Here is an 18,611-nt window from a genome sequence, read left to right on the forward strand (position 1 = left end):
AAGGGTTCGATTAAGAGGAGGAAGCTTTTGCAATGTGTGTCAACCTTCAACCTTCCATTCCAGAGAAATGTGTTGGTACGTTAGCATGCAGTACCAGCACAGCACAAACCTCAATTTTAGAAGATACTCCATCAGGGCAGAATCATCTTAACCTGCTGTCCTGGCAGACAGATGATGCTGGTGATATTTATAACATCCCTGGGAGAAAATTCTATTCTGTCAACCTCTCGAGAATTCTTCAGCAAAAGCAAGGGCATTGCAAGATAAGTCAAAGAATAGTCACAAAATCTGATGGACACAAATCCAATGGGGGACTAGTATAAAAGCAAGTAGCAGCACTTGCTGAAATTTTCATGAGATCACAAAGCTACAAATCAGATGGAATGTATTTCTATTGACAACATATTCTAAAACCAGAACACAGTTAAAAGAAGCACTCAAGCTAGAGACCCAGGCAAAAATGATTCCTCTTACTTCTTGTGAAGCCGATTTTAGTTGGCTTGTTTTTTGCAAATAGTTACACAACCAGCATGCAAGCAAAAGAAAGGGAAAATACCTGAAATCCAAGCAAAATGCAAAGGTACCAGGAAGGAACATCCTCTATTTTGTAGATCATATCAAAACCATTACTTTTAGGACGTGTGGATTGTGTTGGAACACTTTCTTTAGTGTCATTATCCTGAGAAACACAATAGCAATAAAGTAATATCTTGCAAATTGAAACTGTCATTGTACAGTTGTCATTTAGATCAGAATGTTATAGCATACGATCCAAGTATTTCCCATCTACAATCAATTAGATAAAAATGTGCATTTCTGACATAGCGGGCGCGATGCTCCACTCCCACGCCGGTTGGGAGAATCGCCTGGGCCGCCAATATTTCCGGGGACGTCGGTCCGACGCCCTCCCGCGATTCTCCCAAGCGGCGGGAACGGCCCGGTCGAGTTTCGCGGCCCACAGGCCAGAGAATCGCCGGAGACACCGAAAATGGCGATTCTCCGGCACCCCCGCTATTCTGAGGCCCGGATGGGCCGAGCGGCCAGGCCAAAACGGCGGGTTCCCCCCGGCGCCGTCCACACCTGGTCACTGCAGTAGTGGGGGGTGCGTGAACGCTGGGGGATCCTGCACCGGGCTTCACCTGGAATGTGGGGTGGCCCACGATCGGTGCCCACCGATCGTCGGGCCGTCCTCGCTGAAGGAGGACCTCCTTCCTTCATCCGTCCCCCATCTTCTTGCGGGACGGACTTAGAGAGGACTGCAACCACGCATGTGCGGGTTGGCACCGGCCAACCCGCGCATGATGTCCGTTATGCAGCACCGGCCGGTTTTACGCGGGCGCGTGTAGATGCCGCGGCCCCGATACTGGCCCACTGTCAGGGCCTGAATCGGTCGGGACCGGGGCCGTTCCGCGCCGTCGTGGACCTCGACAGCTTCCACGACGGCGCGGCCACTTCGGCGTGGATGTGGAGAATCCCACCCAGGGGGTGGAGGGTGGAATTCTCTAATAATGGGGCTATGTCCCCAGGCCCATGGAAAACTGGACTATTTTTCTAGAAACTCCAGAGTGATTCTCTGTTTTGAAAGGGGCTTGGAGGACCCCAGAGTAGTCCACACAGCTCCGGCAGCTGACACGGGGCCCTGCACTTCCAGCCACGGGTCCGCGCTTGCACGTGGCGTCCGCCTGTGGCGGCGGACCCGTCAAACTTGGCAGACACCCACAGCGGGCCAGCCCCCACAATATAAGCCCCCACCCCCCAGATCATGCACGCCCGCCGATCAGTGGCCCGCGATAGAGAGCCTGGCCGTCCTGGAGCCCCCCCACCCCCAATTAGTACACCTCTTTCAATGGTCCCCAACTGGCGCCGCATTCTCCGGTCCATGGAGAATCGCAGGAAGGCATCGGACCCGATCGCGGGTCTGACGCCCCATTCTCCACCCCCACGCCGAGAGCGATTTCAGCGCGGAGGCTCGGAGAATCCCGCCCAGGATCTATTAGGAACGGCATTTTTTTTTTTTTTTTTATATAAACATAACTAATGAAGTTTGGTATTTAGTTTATCCCCTTACACTTCCTGAATCCAGTCTCTTATCCCAAATCATTGCCAGCTTTCTTCAAATGTGGACTTAGTTAGTGGGCCATTCAACTGGCGTGGATGGATACAAGACTGCCATACCTGCCTTCCAGAGATAACGGTGTAGGGCGACATGATAAACCTGCCAACTCTGTCTTCAAGACCAGCTCATGAGCAGTCTGAAGCAGCGATCATGATGTGCCAATAAGAGTGGGATGGTGGTTGTATTCTTCCATTCAAACATTACTGCAGTAAATTATAATGGCCCAATATTCACCACTCATAATTGATAAATCTGCTTAAATTTATCACCTTCGGTTTTGCAAGGACGAACAAAAAAAAAATACTTTGCTATTTACTCACTGAGCCACTACAGGTTTTAAAAGAACAGCAATATTGCGAAAGGTTATTGCAACAAATAATATTTTGCAGCTCATCTCTGCTGGCAAAATGTGAGTAACTGGACTGGCCTGTATTTCAAAATCATAATAGTGCAGGAGGCCATTCAGCCTATCGTGTCTGAACTGGCTCTTGGAAAGAGCACCCTACTTAAGCCCACGCCTTCACCCTATCCCCGTAACCCAACCTAACCTTTTGGACACTAAGGGGCAATTTAGCATGGCCAATCCACCTAACCTGCACAACCTTTGACTGTGGGAGGAAGCCCACGCTGACATGTAGAGAAAGTGCAAACTCCAGACAGTCATCAGGGCTGGAATTGAACCCGGGACTCTGGAGCTGTGTGGCAGTAGTGCTAACCACTGTGCCCCCATGCAGTCCACGGAGGAGCATCGCCAAGAGCGTCAACAGGATGCTGATAAGGTGATAAGACATCAAACAGGTTCATAGTATTTTGGTGAACAGAGAAAATGACAACTCGACGGCTGTGATTTAATGACCACCTAAACCCAATCTCATTACAATTAACAGGTGTAACCCCCTCTCTAATGGCCTCCAGTGATCTAACGGCTGCCCCATCAAGTGGTCCCATGGACGCCAATTAGTATACCTCTTTAAAAATGTGAAACTTGCAGAGAAGCTGCTGCAGGGACCAGAGTTGGTGCATCTTCTCATAGACAAAGAGCCCGGGGCACTGAGGTTGCAGCCCCAGTGCTTGGTGGGCTGGGGGCAACACATGGTCTCGGCAGCGGTGGGGGGTGGGGGGGGGTCAGCTTTTAATCGCCCGTGGGTTAACCATGCATACCTGTTCCAGGGGAACCCTGTCTGCTCCATCGACCAACCATAACTCCCACTGACCATGGAGACCATGGCCACATGGCTGAAGGCTATTGCTAATAGGCAATCGCAGTTAAGTGAGCACCTCACATTCCCCAAGTGGATCCCTGTGGTTTGACATACCATGTAGCATGCGGGCGTGATGCAAGATCAATTGTACAAAGACTTGAGTACAACTGAGGCTTTATTGCTCTAAGATATGTGGCCTCCCACAGCAGCTGGCGAAATGGCTGCAGCATGGAGGACACAACATGTATACTCCGCCTACTGGGCGGAGCTAGCAGGCAGGGACTACCAGCGTACCTGTAGTACAAGTCCTACCATACATCACCTAATAGAGGTGCAACAGTGGTTTACCACATTCACCCCCTGTTAAAATGGAGTCTGGCGGGGGTGGTGGAGAACTATATGCAAGAAATGGTTTCCAATATACATTTACATTGACATTTGATAGAGAGAAAAGAAAAAAAGTATTTTGAAATCCAGTGGACCAGTTAGAGGTTTAACCGGTCCGGGGCCTTGGATGTGCCGCTGGGAGCGACGCAGTGGTGGCGGCGATGCCGATGCTGGTCTGATGCCTGGAGCGTGCCAAAATTCTCCTAATCCTCGGGCAGGGGGAGGACGGATAGTCCCGGGGGGGGGGGGGGGGGGGGGGTGGTGCGTGTGTGCGCATGTGTGTGACCTGCTGGTGCCAGGTCCCCGAGGCAGACCGTATCCTGGCGGCCGTCAGCCGTTGGGGTACGCCACGTAGGCATACTGAGGGTTTGCATGGAGCAATTGCACCCTTTCCACCAACGGGTCCACCTTGTGGAGTCGGACGTGCCACGGAACAGGACGGGTCCTGGAGCTGCGAGCCAAGTCGGGAGGGACATCACGGATGTGGACTTCCTGGGGAAGGCAAAAAGACGTTCATGGGGTGTGTTGTTAGTGGCGGTGCACAGTAGTGACCGAATGGAGTGTAGTGCATCAGGGAGAACCTCCTGCCAGCGGGAGGCCGGGAGGTTCCTGGACCATAGGACCAGTTGGATGACCCTCCATACCGTCCCATTCTCCCTCTCTACCTGTCCGTTTCCCTGGGGGTTATAGCTTGTCGTTCTGCTGGAGGCGATACCCTGCTGAGCAGGAACTGACGCAGCTCATCACTCATGAAGGAGGATCCCCTGTCACTGTGGATGTGGGCGGGATAACCAGACAGAGCGAAGATTGTGTTGAGGGCTTTGATGATGGTGGCAGACGTCATATCGGGGCATGGGATGGCGAAGGGGAATCTGGAGTACTCATCGACCACACTGAGGAAATAAGTGTTACGGTCGGTGGAGGGGAGGGGCCCTTTGAAATCCACGCTGAGGCGTTCAAAGGGGTGGGAGGCCTTCACCAGGCACGCACGGTCTGGCCGGTGCTTGCCCTCCGCAGAGACCCGGAAGTCCCTGGTGATTGTCCGTACTTCCTCGACAGAGTAGGGCAGATTGCGGGCCTTTATGAAATGGTACAACTGTGTGACTCCCGGGTGACAAAGATTGTCGTGCAGAGTCCAGAGTCGATCTACCTGTGCGCTGGCACATGTACCTTGGGATAGGGCGTCTGGGGCCTTGAGCTTACTGGGGAGATACAAAAATCTCGTAATTGTAGGTGGAGAGCTCGATCCTCCACCTCAAGATCTCATCATTCTTGATCTTGCCCCGCTGTGTGTTATTGAACAAGAAGACTACCGACTGTTGGTCAGTGAGGAGAGTGAATCTCCTGCCGGCCAGGTAATGCCCCTAATGCCGCACAGCTTCAACGATAGCTTGGGCCTCCTTTTCGACGGATGAGTGCCGAATTTCTGAGGCATGAAGAGTGTGGGAAAAGAATGCCACGGGCCTGCCTGCCTGATTGAGGGTGGCGGCTAGGGCGACGTCTGATGCGTCGCTCTCTACTTGAAAGGGCAGTGTCTCATCTACTGCGTGCATCCCGGCCTTGGCGATATCAGCTCTGATACGGGCGAAGGCCTGTTGTGCCTCGGCAATCAGGGGAAAATGGGTTGACTGTATGAGTGGGCGAACCTTGTCCGCATAGTTTGGGACCCACCGAGTGTAGTACGAAAAGGACCCCAGGCAGCGTTTGTGGGCCTTGGGACAGTGGGGGCTCCATGCTCGGGATCAGGCCCCAGAACTCCGTTCTGGACCAAATAGCCGAGGATGGCTAAGTGGGTCGTGTTAAACACTGGCTTCTCCTTGTTGTAAGGGAGGTTTAAGAGAGTGGGGGTGTGGAGAAATTTGGCGTCATGGTCCTGCTGATCATGGCCGCAGATGGCGACGTTGTCTAGGTACGGAAAGGTGGCCCGCACACCGTACCGGTTGACCATTCGGCCCATCTCCCTATGGAAAACCGAGACCCCGTTGGTGACGCCGAAGGGAACCCTGAGGAAGTGATAGAGGCAACCGTCTGCCTCGAAGGCAGTGTATGGACGGTCCGCTTTACGGATGGGGAGCTGGTGGTAGGTGGATTTGAGGTCTACCGTTAAGAAGACCCGGTACTGTGCAATCTGATTGACCATATCAGATATGCGTGGGAGGGGTACGCGTCGAGCTGCGTGTACCGATTGATGGTCTGGCTGTAATCCACAACCATTCGGTGTTTCTTCCCAGTTTTAACTGCTACCACTTGGTAGGGGCTGTTGCTGGCCTCGAAGATGCCTTCCCGAAGCAGCCGCTGGATCTCGGACCTGATGAAGATCCGGTCCTGGGTGCTGTACCGTCTGCTCCTGGTGGTGACGGGTTTGCAATCGGAGGTTAAATTTGCGAAGAGGGAGGGCGGATCAACCTTTAGTGTCGTGAGGCCGCACAGTGCAAGGTGGTAGCGGCCCGCCGAATTACAGGGTTAGGCTCTGGAGGTTGCACTGGAAGTTCAGGCCGAGTAGTAGGACAGCGCAGAGGTTAAGGAGAACGTAGAGGTGGAAGCCGCTGAATTCTACGCCCTGGACCTGGAGTGTGACCGTACAGTACCCCGGATCACCACGGAATGGGATCCGGAGGCCAGGGAGATTTTTTGATTGGCGGGGTGTACCGCGAGGGAACAGCGCCTTACCGTACCCATGTGGATGAAGCTTTCGGTGCTCCCAGAGTCCAGCAGGCAAGAGGTCACGTGTCCATTGATTTTAACGCTCGTCGATGCGGTGGCCAGGTTGCGAGGACGAGACTGGTCGATGGTCACTGAGGCGAGTCATGGTTGGTCGTCGCTGGTGTCGGATGATGGAGAGCCCGGGGGCACAGGTCCTGGAACGCTGGCGGTGCCCATGTGCCATGGGGGAGTCAAGATGGCGGCGCCTGAAGATATAGAGGATGACAAAATGGCGGCGCCCATGGGTCGCACGTGGCAGGGGTTGAACAAGACGGTGGCGCCGATGGGCCGCACGTGTTGCTTGGAGGGGAAGATGGCAGCGCCCACTGGCCGCATATAGTCTGAGGGAGGCCACACAGCTTAGAGCAATAAATTGATGCACAATCAATTGCACAAAGACTTGAGTTGGGTACAACTGAGGCTGTATTGCTCGGAGATGTGTGTCCTCCCACAGCAGCTGGTGAAATGGCTGCTGAATGGAGGACATACATATTTATACTCCGCCTACTGGGCGGAGCCAGCAGGCAGGGACTACCAACGTACCTTTAATACAGGTCCTACCATACATCACCTAATAGAGGTGCAACAGTTGTTTACCACATGGGCGTTATCACCTAGCATCGCAACCAGACCATGATGCCTGGAACCTGTGCCTGAACACTGCAGGAGGTAACATCATGGACGCAGTGTTAAAATTCCAAACATCCGGGGGCTGGGCCCCTGCACCAGGGACAGCAGGAGAATGGGCAAGTGCAACAGGGAGGGGACCTGCACCCGGTCCAGGTAACATTAGGTGCAGGTGTCTGAGGTACAGTGTGTGGGGGCTGGTGAGCAGGGGCCCCTTTGCGGCCGGGGAAGAGAGAAAAAAGAGCAATGGGAAGACACCGCTGGTTGTCAGTCGTTCACCCTCTCCCAATTCCCGAGAGATAGATATCGAACAGTATGGACGATATTTTGGACTCCGCAGAACTTGCCCTAGTGATGCTGCTGACAGGGCATGCACCAGAGAAGGCAACGGCAGCAACATTCGACAGAGACTCATGGTGGCGGTCCATGTGCTGGGTCCCGCCCCACACCCGGAGATGCAGCTGCCCATCCAGCCAGGGAAGAACACAAGAGTGGGAGGCTCGTGAGGGCCCAAGGTGCACATGTATTGTTGGTCCTTCGAACAGATGGACAGTGTGCGCCGCAGGTGGCTTCATCTCAACAAGGAGATGGTACAGCATCTGTGCCATCCTCGCAGACTTCACACCACGTGGAGAAGGAGGATACTCGCTCTCGGTTGCCATCAAGGTCACCGCAGTCCTGAACTTCCACGCCTCAGGATCATTCCAGGGCTTGAGCGGGGACTTGTGTGGCATCAGACAAGCTACAGCCCACAAATGCATCCATGAAGTCACGGATGCCCTCCTTGCCCAAGCAGTGAACTTTATAAACTTTTGACGTGGACCAATCCCAAAAAGATGATCGGGCAGCAGGATTCTCCACCATCAACAGGATGACACAGGTCCAGGGGTTAATAGGTGGCATGCTTGTTGCCTTGTGCTCAATGAGCGGAATCCCTGGGTTCCACTCCCTGAACATCAAACTCATGTGACACCGCCAGATGAGGATCCTGCATGTGTGCACACACTTCCCAGGGAGTGTGCACAACAGCTACTGCTTGGGGAAGCAGGACATCCTCGCCTCTTCGAGGACCAGCCCAGGATATTCGATTGGCTCTTGGGGGATAAAGGGTACCCATTTAGGACCTGAAAGATGCCTGTACAGAGGACGGTGACCATTGCGGAGACGCAATACAACAAGGCCCATGTGGCCACCCGGACTCTCATTGAGCGGTGCATTGGACTCCTCAAAATGCAGTTCCGATGCCTTGACCGCTCTGGTGGTGCACTGCAGTACAAGAGGGTCATCCGCTTTGTGATGGTCTGCTGTGTCCTCTACAACCTGGCACAGCAGCGAGGCGATGTGGAGGTGGAGGAATATTTGGCCAGCTCCAAGGAGGATGACGAGGACAGGCCAGACCAGAAGGGGTTGGAGGAAGAACCAAGTGAGGACACATAGGACCAGGACCAGCCAGAGAATGGAGACCAGGCGGCAGCAGCGAGGGTCCGGCAAGCCCAGAGGGCCAAGGAGGTAATGCTCTGGGGACCTAGGTTCAAATCCCACCACAGCAGATAGTGATTTTAGAATACAATAAAACAAATCTGACATTAAAAGTCTAATAATGATCAGGAAACCACTGTTGCTTGTTGAAAATCCCATCTGGATGTCCTTACCTGGTCTGGCCTCCACGTGACTCCAGATCCACAGAAATGTGGTTGACTCGCAATTAGGGATGGGTAATAAATGCTGTCCCAACCAGAGATGCCCACATCCCATGAAAGAATATAAGCAACTAGTTTTCATTACTATTCCATCTCCTAGATTTACACTAATCCTTGCATTTTATAATTTCCTTCCTTTAGTTTGTTATGTCTCAAATCTTGTCCACCATTTAGCAAGTGGAGTACTTTCCCTTTCGGGCAATGTATAGATTTATGTTCAGCCAAATTTGGACACACTTCACTGTTTCTCTGTAGTTTTACCTATGAACAATTTTGCATCATCGGTCTCTGCTTCATCAAGTGGGTTTGGAGAAATGCCTCCTGTACTGCGGCTCGACATCGTCATGTGGTCTCGGAGATCACATGTGGGTGCAGCTGAGTGAATATTCATGGCTTTAAAAGAGTCAGAAAATGTTTTAAAAAGGGGGATTGGGGGGGGGGGGGGGTAGAATGAGAAGAGAATCAAAACATCAGTCTGAAACTTTGTAGAGGACATTGACTGCTGGGTGAGTCAGCATTGGCTTTGAATATTCCAGTACCTGCTCATATGGAGATGAGGCAGATTTTGAGACGGATGTGCAAATTCTTCCAGTCTCAATCACAGAATTATGAAATTACCACGCAAGTTGAATGATAAGGGTGGTAACTTCATCAGTGCTGGGGAGAGTCCTACAAGCTACACTGGAGGCATTGCAGGCTCACTTTAAAACACTGATGTTATTTAGGAATTTGCACTAATTAATCTGCAATGAGAGGTCTATCTAAATAGAATTGGGCAACTGTAAGGATGCTCTGATCAGAGACAGGATGAAGAGATCCTGCCATGAAAGGACATCTGCCTTGCGACCCTGTGCAGGAGATCCAGAGGTGGTTAACCATCAACAGCATTCATTGGAGAATAACGAGGCTTTGCACTATGCTGAGATGCAGTCCAGACCTTCTAACCCAAGTTAAAAGGTTGGACAATTAACAGAAGGGCCAGAAGAAAGATCAGGGCCAGAGTACTGGGTGTAAATATGCCAGAGGACACCACACAAAAGAATGGATGCTTCCAGCCTGGGAAAAGCAGTGTGCTAAATGCAAGAACTGAACCACATTTTAATGAAAACATACATGGTTGTTTCTGGAGAGATGTCAGTCAAATAATTCTGACTGGTCAGGCTAAACCCAAGAACAGGTTGCATCTATCAATTCGCAAGGTAAAAGCAAGTGGCTTGTGACAGATGGAATGATGACTGCAAAAAATGGCATCAGGTTAAAGTGAAGCTCAGACAGACACTGGAGATATGTGCAACATCATGAGCCTCACAGGTCTGTGTAAGATGATGATCACAGCATATTTTGCTCACCAAGAGGACAAACTAGCCGAGACCCCAATGCAATGGAAGGGAAGATCGTAGTCATTAAGCCAAACCCCCTCATCTCAGCTGAAAGAAGTTAAAAGCTTGGACCGGTATTGCTCCAATTTACCAGGAGAGATTTGCATCATTTCACACAGCACCAGGCCAGTGACTGCTGAACAGATCAGGATATATTACAAAGATAAACTCTTCCCCCACACAGGTATTGGATGTTTTCCTGGTGGAGATCATCTTGAAATGGAGGAGTATACAAGACCAGCTCCAGCTGCTTTCAAATCCATCCTGAAAGCCAAGTCCGGGGGTGGGGGTGGGGGGGGGTAAGTCACAAAAGTGCCAACTCCTACAGACTAAATTAGTGGCATGGTAGCAGTGGAAAAATCATGGAAAGTCTTGAAAGTGCATAGATCCAAAGGATCTCAGTAAAGCTTCTAAGAGATCGCAATATCCCACAAAACCCAGAAGAGATTTTGCCACAACTTGCCAAGGGAAAAATGTCTTTACCCCCTAGATGCAAACTGGCAAGTGAAGTTGGAAACTGAAGCAGCAGTTTCCTGACCATGTCCTGGATGCCATTTGAAAAGCTTAACAAGTTGTGCTGTTTGTTGATTTTACTGCTCCAGAGGATTATCAGTGGAGACAGCATGAAATAGTCAATGATTTTCCTGGATTAGAAGTGATTGTACCAAGCTGGCTTCTTTTGCTCGGTAGCATAAAATAGATAGGTTCCTGGACCTGAAGGTGTCAAAGAACATGGGGAGAGCATTTTACCCACCACGTGCAACAATTAAGTTACTGCTTTTCCACTGAATTCAATGACATTGAGTGTTTAATTAGATATAAAACTTGGCAACATAGTAAATGAGAACAGTTTCAAGATGTCACTGAGAGTCTGGTGAAATGGGCAGACATCAGGTTGATGCAATGTGTGAAGTAATATATAGTTGGAAAAAAGCAACACAACGAATTATTGCAGTATGATCCAAATGCTTTTTGGGGGGGGGGGGGGGGGGGGGGGGGTGCGAAAAGAGGCAGGTGGCTATCCACATATCTTTGAAGGGCTGGGTAAGTTGAAAAGGTGATTAAGACAGAAAGCTGGATGGTAGGTTTTGTAAATAGGGCACGGAATCCAAAGTCAAGTCAGTCAGATCTTTAGGAAAGTGTTAAAGCCTTGAAGAGGGTGTGCTGAGACTGTTCTTCGTGGAGCAGAGGGGTTTAAGGGGAGACTTAATAGTGGAATTCAAAATTTAGAGGTTTGGATAGAGCAAATAGGGAGAAACAGGGTGAAGCAGCGATTTGAGAGAAATTTAGTATATTGTAATCATTGAAGTCTCTTCTACACTGAGGAGAACAAATGCAGATTGGCTGACCACAAACACGCCCATTCAATCAGCAAGTATGATCCCAAGCTTCCAACGGTTTGCCATTTTAATTTTCCATCATGCTCATTCTGACCTCCGCCAACTACAGCTTTCCAGTGAAGCACAACACAAACTAGAGGTACAGCACCTCATCTTTCAACGAGGCACGTTGCAGTCTTCTGTACTCACTGGAGATCAACAATTTTAGAAAGTAACCTCCGCCTCAACCACGTTTCCTTTACTTTGCACGGTCAACCTCAAATGGGCACAATGGGACAAATGGTCTGTCCTGCTACCAGCACAGCAGGGAGTGTGTTAAGTTTGTGTCTTACCACTTCACTGTTCTTCTGAAATCTTCCATCAGCAGGTATGTGGATTTCAGGCATCTCTTCATAAGTCGGGCCAGGCAGTCCATTCTGGTTCAGAGAATTTGAAATTCAGTTCATACAGAATGTATCAATACACAACAAAATACAAGGATTTTTTTGTATAATGTGATTGCTATGCAATTAATGTCCTTCACATTCTTCGACATAAGCATATGCCTGAACTCCTTTTCAAAATTATCATAGAAAGAATTCAATAACAATTCATTGTAATGGTACACCACAGTAACAACAAAACAATGACAAAGCAATAGTTATTATTATAAGTTTTCTGATATATCCAGTCACGTTTCTAGAAATGCATCACACCACATAGATGCGGTCCAAATACTGATTGAGAGACATGGTGGAGATTCCGTCAAGTCAGGAGATTTGCTGGAAGAGCCCCAAAATGGGAAGTGCAAAACAGTTTCCGATTGTCCAAGCCTGCTCCACCTGCCATGAGGATCTCGCTCAGAAAGGGCAAGAAGCTGATCACATCTAATTTGCATTCATTTTAATCTCAATAATGAGATTAAAGTCAAATGCAGTGACCTCCCAGTATTCTCATCCTCGCCTCCTTTCCCCCAATCCCCCAGGTGGGGACCAGGCACCAGGGTCTCCTAGGGGGAGCAAGGAGCAGAGTACCCCTCTCCACTTACCTTTAGAGAGTGCAAGGGCACAGGAGCCACTGGCCAGATGTGGGTAGGAGAAGGGGGCATCCTGTGAAGGGTTGAAGCCTGTTTTATTTATCTTTAATACCTTATAACAGGGAGGGGAGGGGTCCGACCCCAGCGGGGGGCCTCCGATGTGGCCTGGCCCGAGATCGGGGCCCACCAATCGGCAGGCCGGCCTCGCTGGCTGGGGGCCTCCTTTCCTATGCGCCGGCCCCTGTAGCCCTGCACCATGTTGCGTCGGGGCCGGTACGTTGAAGGAGGCCACTGCGCATGTGCATGTACGGATCACACGGCACACAGTTCGCACCGGGATCAGCAGTTGGAGCGGCGTGAACCGCTCCAGTGCCGTGCTGGCCCCCTATAGGGGCCAGAATTAGTCCTTGTTTCGGCCCATTCACAGTCGTAAAATGAGACGGCGTTTACAATGGTGTTGGCACTCTGCCGCGGGATTAGAGAATCCCGCCCTAGATCTTTTTCAATTTTGGATGCCTGAACAGTATGCCTGCACTGGAGGTGACTTTCCACCATAGAAGCATCTGGTACCACTCAGACATTAAGGTGCAATGGTACTGTGGCCACCTAAAATGGCAAGCTGCAGAGATCGATGGGAAATTTAGCCAAGCCTGACCACAGAAAGGCTGCCGCCTGTAAATATACAAAAGGCTGTAGTTCAGGCTTATGCAGAAACTAACATACGAAAAAGGCCATCCCGGGACAATGTGCTCCAGGTAGAAACTGACAACCAGTGGCAGACTCAGTGGTGCTTGCTTTCCTTATTTGGGAAGGCCTACATGCCTCGGACACTAACGGGCCAACTGGGACCCACCCAGCCATCAAGGTGTCCACCCTCAATTGGCCAAGATCAATCAGGGTGATAGAGACCTGATCGATCCATTGGATCTTCACCTGGGATCGCCCAAAAGAGCGCAAAACTCCCAGGGATAAAAAGGTGCTGCGCAGCCCACAAGTCACTCTCTAGACTGCAGCTTTCGACAGCCAACAACAATGGTGAACCCTTCACCAGCCAAGAAAAGACCATCCACACCATACACAGAGGGACCAGAGCCGAGGACACAGACATCCAGCACTGCCAGACTACAAGATTACAGATAAGGAGTTATCTGCACTGTACTTGCCAGTCACCTGGAAGATGAGGTCATTTAGTGTATTAGTTTAGAGTTCAACTTGCATGTGTATGTGATTGATTAATATTAACCTTGTGTGCATGTTAATAAACAATTATTGTATTAAGCAACTTGTGTGAACATTTGTCCATCGTATGCAGGTTATAAACACAAAGTACAACAGTTCCTCAATGGAGGACATTCTTGCAGCCACGGTTGATTTCTCTGGATAGACGTGATGATCATGCCCAGGGGCTCAGAGGCCTTTGAAGCCCATGGTAATCAGGGGACATGGTTGGTCTGGCACAGCACTGCCGAGGGGCAGGAGCTGAAATGGGGGCCTTAGGCAAACCCATAGCCGGGTGTTGCTTACTTGGGAAGGTGGGGGTAAGAGGGAAGGTTGTAGAGTTATTCAGAGATCTGGGTGCCCTTTAATAATGACCCCCCCCCCCCCCCACAATCTCCAAGGATCCAGCCTTCCTGGCGTCTTGGATCCCTCATATCACATTTTCAGCATGATTTCCCCCGGCTCCAAAAACAAAATGGAGGGTGGGAAGATCGCAAGAACAGCCGACGCGACTCGCACCAATTTTCCCAGCCAACGGGTCAATTTTAGGGAAAATTCCGCCTATGATTTCAGAGCTGCGAGGGAATCAAAATAGGATGTTGCCATGATCAGACCAAAATAAGAAAAGGATCAGTGCAAACATGATTTTGAAAAGAAAGAAAACGTTTTTAAAATTGCTGATCAAATTCTTGCTATTATGTTGATGGGACTTCCAACTTTTGTATGGTATTAGAAATTTGTGGCCTTGGTCATCAAACTCTAAACATCATGTGCCAATTGTGGTTTATAGCAACCAAGATCTTTGCAGTGCAAAGCTGTAGTAGTAGAGGTCTATCTCAAGTTGAAGACATCAGACTCCAGATGTTGAATAAATGCCGTTTTCCTCTCCCAATTATATAGTATTTCGCTGTAGCACTGAAATTTGTTCGTAATGCTGAAATATGGGTAGTACAATTGTAAAATAAAAATCTACCTCAAGCTTTCATTTCCTCAATCATAAAACATGTGCAACAGTCCTCGCTCACTCTGGCTCCAGTTTGAAAATTGGTTAACTATCATTTGCAAATGTGCAGAAAAGTTTCCATCTTCCAGGTAGTAAAAAAAAAAAAAGAGGAAAGACCCAAGATTGATCGTACAACTGAGAATTTTAGTTGCTTTCCTGGAAAACCAACCAAGAACAATGAACTGCAAATGCCAACTTTGTTAGCCAATCTTTTATTTACTGTGGGTCCAAATTGTGAACCGAATAGATCAGTTAGATTTCTCTCTATTCTGATCACACCTCAAATGGCTTAATAGCCGCAGTTCTGCACGTTCAAGACGATCCCACAGCACCATAATCACTATTGCAGATTATACCTAATTATGGATCAGCTAAATGCAAAATGTAGAAGTTGTGATCCACGATTTTTAAAAAAGTAGAAAAAATGTACAAGCAGATACAAAAATTACTTTTGAAAAATAAGTGACTGTTTCTTTCTGACTAGGCACTCAGTCTCCAGAGGTCACAAGAGGAATTCAAAAGATGAGACCAACACTAACGTAAAGGTCAAGATTCCAATTCCCACAGTATAATGAGAAAAAAAACTAAAAAAAAAACAGAAAAATTGCTTCAAATTTCACTTCATAACCTTTTTAATTTTTAATTGCTTCAAATTTCACTTCATAACCTTTTTAATTTTGCTAAAAAAGGGATTTCCTACAGCTACCTATTTTCAGTATTACTTCTTTCACCAAAAACATATCCTGCTTATATTATTTCTTTAAAACAACTGACAAGAGGAGGTATATTACCTTTAAAATGTCCTTCATTCTGGAATATTCTTGAATGTCACCTCATTGACACAAGAAACAGAAACACAGCACTTGCAGGAGAGGCACAAATGTATTTTACTTAGTGTTGAAAAGTGTATTTTCAGTCCTTTTGGTAAAAAATTAACTTCTTGGTTGAACCTTTGAACTTTAATCACAGTTCTTCATAACTTGGGCTCAGTTAGAGGTCTTGACAGTTTAAAGTTTTCAGTCTCAGGTAAGTTTCCAACTTATCTTTCACTTGTAACTAACATACAAATACTGCAAGTAAATATGACACCTCACTTCAGCTGGTCAATTTGTGCTCACCATACACCATTCCAGATAAGAATCATACCTATGCTTTTTGTTTTGTTCTTAAATAGACTCAGTAGGGCTGCGGGGTGGGAGGAGGAACATTGTGAATTCATTTGATTTGATGATGAGGGGATATCAGGAAAGGAGGAATAAGACCTGCAAGGGGGGGGGGGGGGGGGGGGGAGAGAAAAATACACCCACAGTTGGTACCATGAATATAATCAGTTTAATAACTCAGAAAAATTACCAAAATGAAAAGATTAGCCAGTATATAGACTTAAGTACTTTCAAAGCAGAACACCAGGTCAAACAATGACATGACCTGTATTTGGTCATTATATTGCCACAGGAATCCTGACTTTTTCCAGTCAATAATCAGCTGGCGGGAGAAAGAAGCCAGATGTCAAACAAACATCCAAGACCACGAGATTCTTTTTTAAAAATAAAATCAGTAGGTTATCCTTGTCTGCAGGCAGGTATCAGTGGCAATATCATTTTTTTTCATGTCAGGGCCTCTTGGGGGCCACCCTTTATTTTGGAAGCTGGGGGTCAGTTTTGGTGGTGAAATGTCGAGGTGGTGTGGCCTTTTGGTGGTGAAATGTTGAGGTGGTGTGGCCTTCCGAGGCAACTCCCTTTGAGAGTTATCCCCTTGGCCCACCATGGTCGGCGCAGGCTTGGAGGGCCGAAGGGCCTGTTCCTGTGCTGTAATTTTCTTTGTTCGTCAGGAACTGTAGTGATTCTCGCCCACCTGATTCCTGGCCCAGAGGACCGGAGAATCACGCAGACTCGCAAAATATGCTGCCCAGCCCGCTAAGTGGATGCAGATGACCCAATTGCATCCTCCCACTGGGGAAGGATGTGAACCATGATCGGAAACGGATTGTTGCCACTACCACTGGATTCTGCACCTCCCCAGGAACTCCGCTACCAACAGCGCAAGACAGGGAATTTTGCCCATTATCTCATTTGAAATGTAAAATGAAAAAACAGAAATGCATCCTATCGGTTATACATCATAATCAGAAATCTACACCTTCCTTTGTTTTAATTAAGCACTTAACAACTTGGATGTTCAAATTAATTTTGATCATGGTATATTGCTTACTGAACATGGATATACCTTTTTAAGTATTTAAAAGGCATTGCGCATAACATCAATTTTTTGCAAGAGACTCTACCCACCATGTTGATCTATATAACAAAGTAACATGCCAGATAAAAACAAGGGGGCCCAATTTAATGGCCACGCTGTGCCTGTAAAGCAGCTCGCTGCAGCGCATTGTGGCCAATAGAAGATGGGAGATCCCACTCCCAGGATATATCCGACTCAACACCTCGTGAGGACATGGATCTTGCAAAATGTTGCAATGTGAATCCTGCTCATTGTGGGCGAGAACACAAAGAACAAAGAAAAGTACAGCACAGGAACAGGCCTTTCGGCCCTCCAAGCCCTTGCCGACCAACATTCTGGTAAATCTCTTCTGCACCCTCTATAAAGCCTCCACATTCTTCTGGTAGTGTGGCGACCAGAATTGAACACTATACTCCAAATGTGGCCTAACTAAAAAGGTTCTATACAGCTGCAACATGACTTGCCAATTCTTATACTCAATGCCCCGGTCAATGAAGGCAAGCATGCCGTATGCCTTCTTGACTACCTTCTCCACCTGTGTTGCCCCTTTCAGTGACCTGTGCACCTAGATCTCTCTGACTTTCAATACTCTTGAGGGGTTCTACCATTCACTGTATATTCCCTACCTGCATTAGACCTTCCAAAATGCATTACCCTCATCGCTATCCACAATTCCCCCAACCTTTGGTGTCGTCTGCAAACTTACTAATCAGACCAGTTATATTTTCCTCCAAATTATTTATATATACTACAAACAGCAAAGGCCCCAGCACTGATCCCTGCGCAACACCACTAGTCAGTCCTCCAATTAGAAAAGCATCCTTCCATTGCTACTCTCTGCCTTCTATGGCCTAGCCAGTTCTGTATCCACCTTGCCAGCTCACCCCTGATCCAGTGTGACTTCACCTTTTGTACTAGTCTACCATGAGGGACCTTGTCAAAGGCCTTACTGAAGTCCATATAGACAACATCCACTGCCCTACCTGTATCAATCATCTTTGTGACCTCTTCGAAAAACTCTATCAAGTTAGTGAGACACGACCTCCCCTTCACAAAACCGTGCTGCCTCTCACTAATACGTCCATTTGCTTCCAAATGGGAGTAGATCCTGTCTCTAAGAATTCTCTCCAGTAATTTCCCTACCACTGACGTAAGGCTCACCGGCCTGTAGTTCCCTGGATTATCCTTGCTACCCTTCTTAAACAAAGGAACAACATTGGCTATTCTCCAGTCCTCCGGGACATCACCTGAAGACAGTGAGGATCCAAAGATTTCCGTCAAGGCCTCAGCAATATCCCCTCTAGCCTCCTTCAGTATTCTGGGATAGATCCCATCAGATCCTGGGGACTTATCTACCTTAATATTTTTCAAGATGCCCAAGACCTCATCTTTCTGGATCTCAATGTGACCCAGGCTATCTACACACCCTTCTCCAGACTCAACATCCACCAATTCCTTCTCGTTGGTGAATACTGATGCAAAGTATTCATTTAGTACCTCGCACATTTCCTCTGGCTCCACACATAGATTCCCTTGCCTATCCTTCAGTGGGCCAACCCTTTCCTTGGCTACCCTCTTGCTTTTTATGTACGTGTAAAAAGCTTTGGGATTTTCCTTAACCCTATTTGCCAATGACTTTTCGTGACCCCTTCTAGCCCTCCTGACTCCTTGCTTAAGTTCCTT

The 18,611-nt window shown here is 48.4% G+C and overlaps 1 protein-coding gene across 4 annotated transcripts in view; it reads right to left on the minus strand.

Annotated features, from left to right (window-relative positions):
* slc23a1 (solute carrier family 23 member 1) overlaps positions 1 to 18,611 on the minus strand; it is a 138,798-nt gene that overhangs the window by 69,666 nt on the left and 50,521 nt on the right. For 3 of the 4 annotated variants that reach the window (XM_072512213.1, XM_072512212.1, XM_072512215.1), the window contains exons 2-3: positions 11,787 to 11,870; positions 557 to 679 (exon numbers count right to left, since the gene is read on the minus strand). In XM_072512213.1, coding sequence (XP_072368314.1) covers positions 557 to 679; positions 11,787 to 11,870 — 207 coding nt within the window. Of the gene's footprint in view, positions 1 to 556; positions 680 to 11,786; positions 11,871 to 15,481; positions 15,605 to 18,611 lie in introns of those variants that run through there. The other variant, XM_072512214.1, reaches the window with a different exon arrangement.

This window comes from Scyliorhinus torazame, chromosome 7 (genome assembly GCF_047496885.1).
Source record: "Scyliorhinus torazame isolate Kashiwa2021f chromosome 7, sScyTor2.1, whole genome shotgun sequence".
NCBI lineage: Eukaryota > Metazoa > Chordata > Chondrichthyes > Carcharhiniformes > Scyliorhinidae > Scyliorhinus > Scyliorhinus torazame.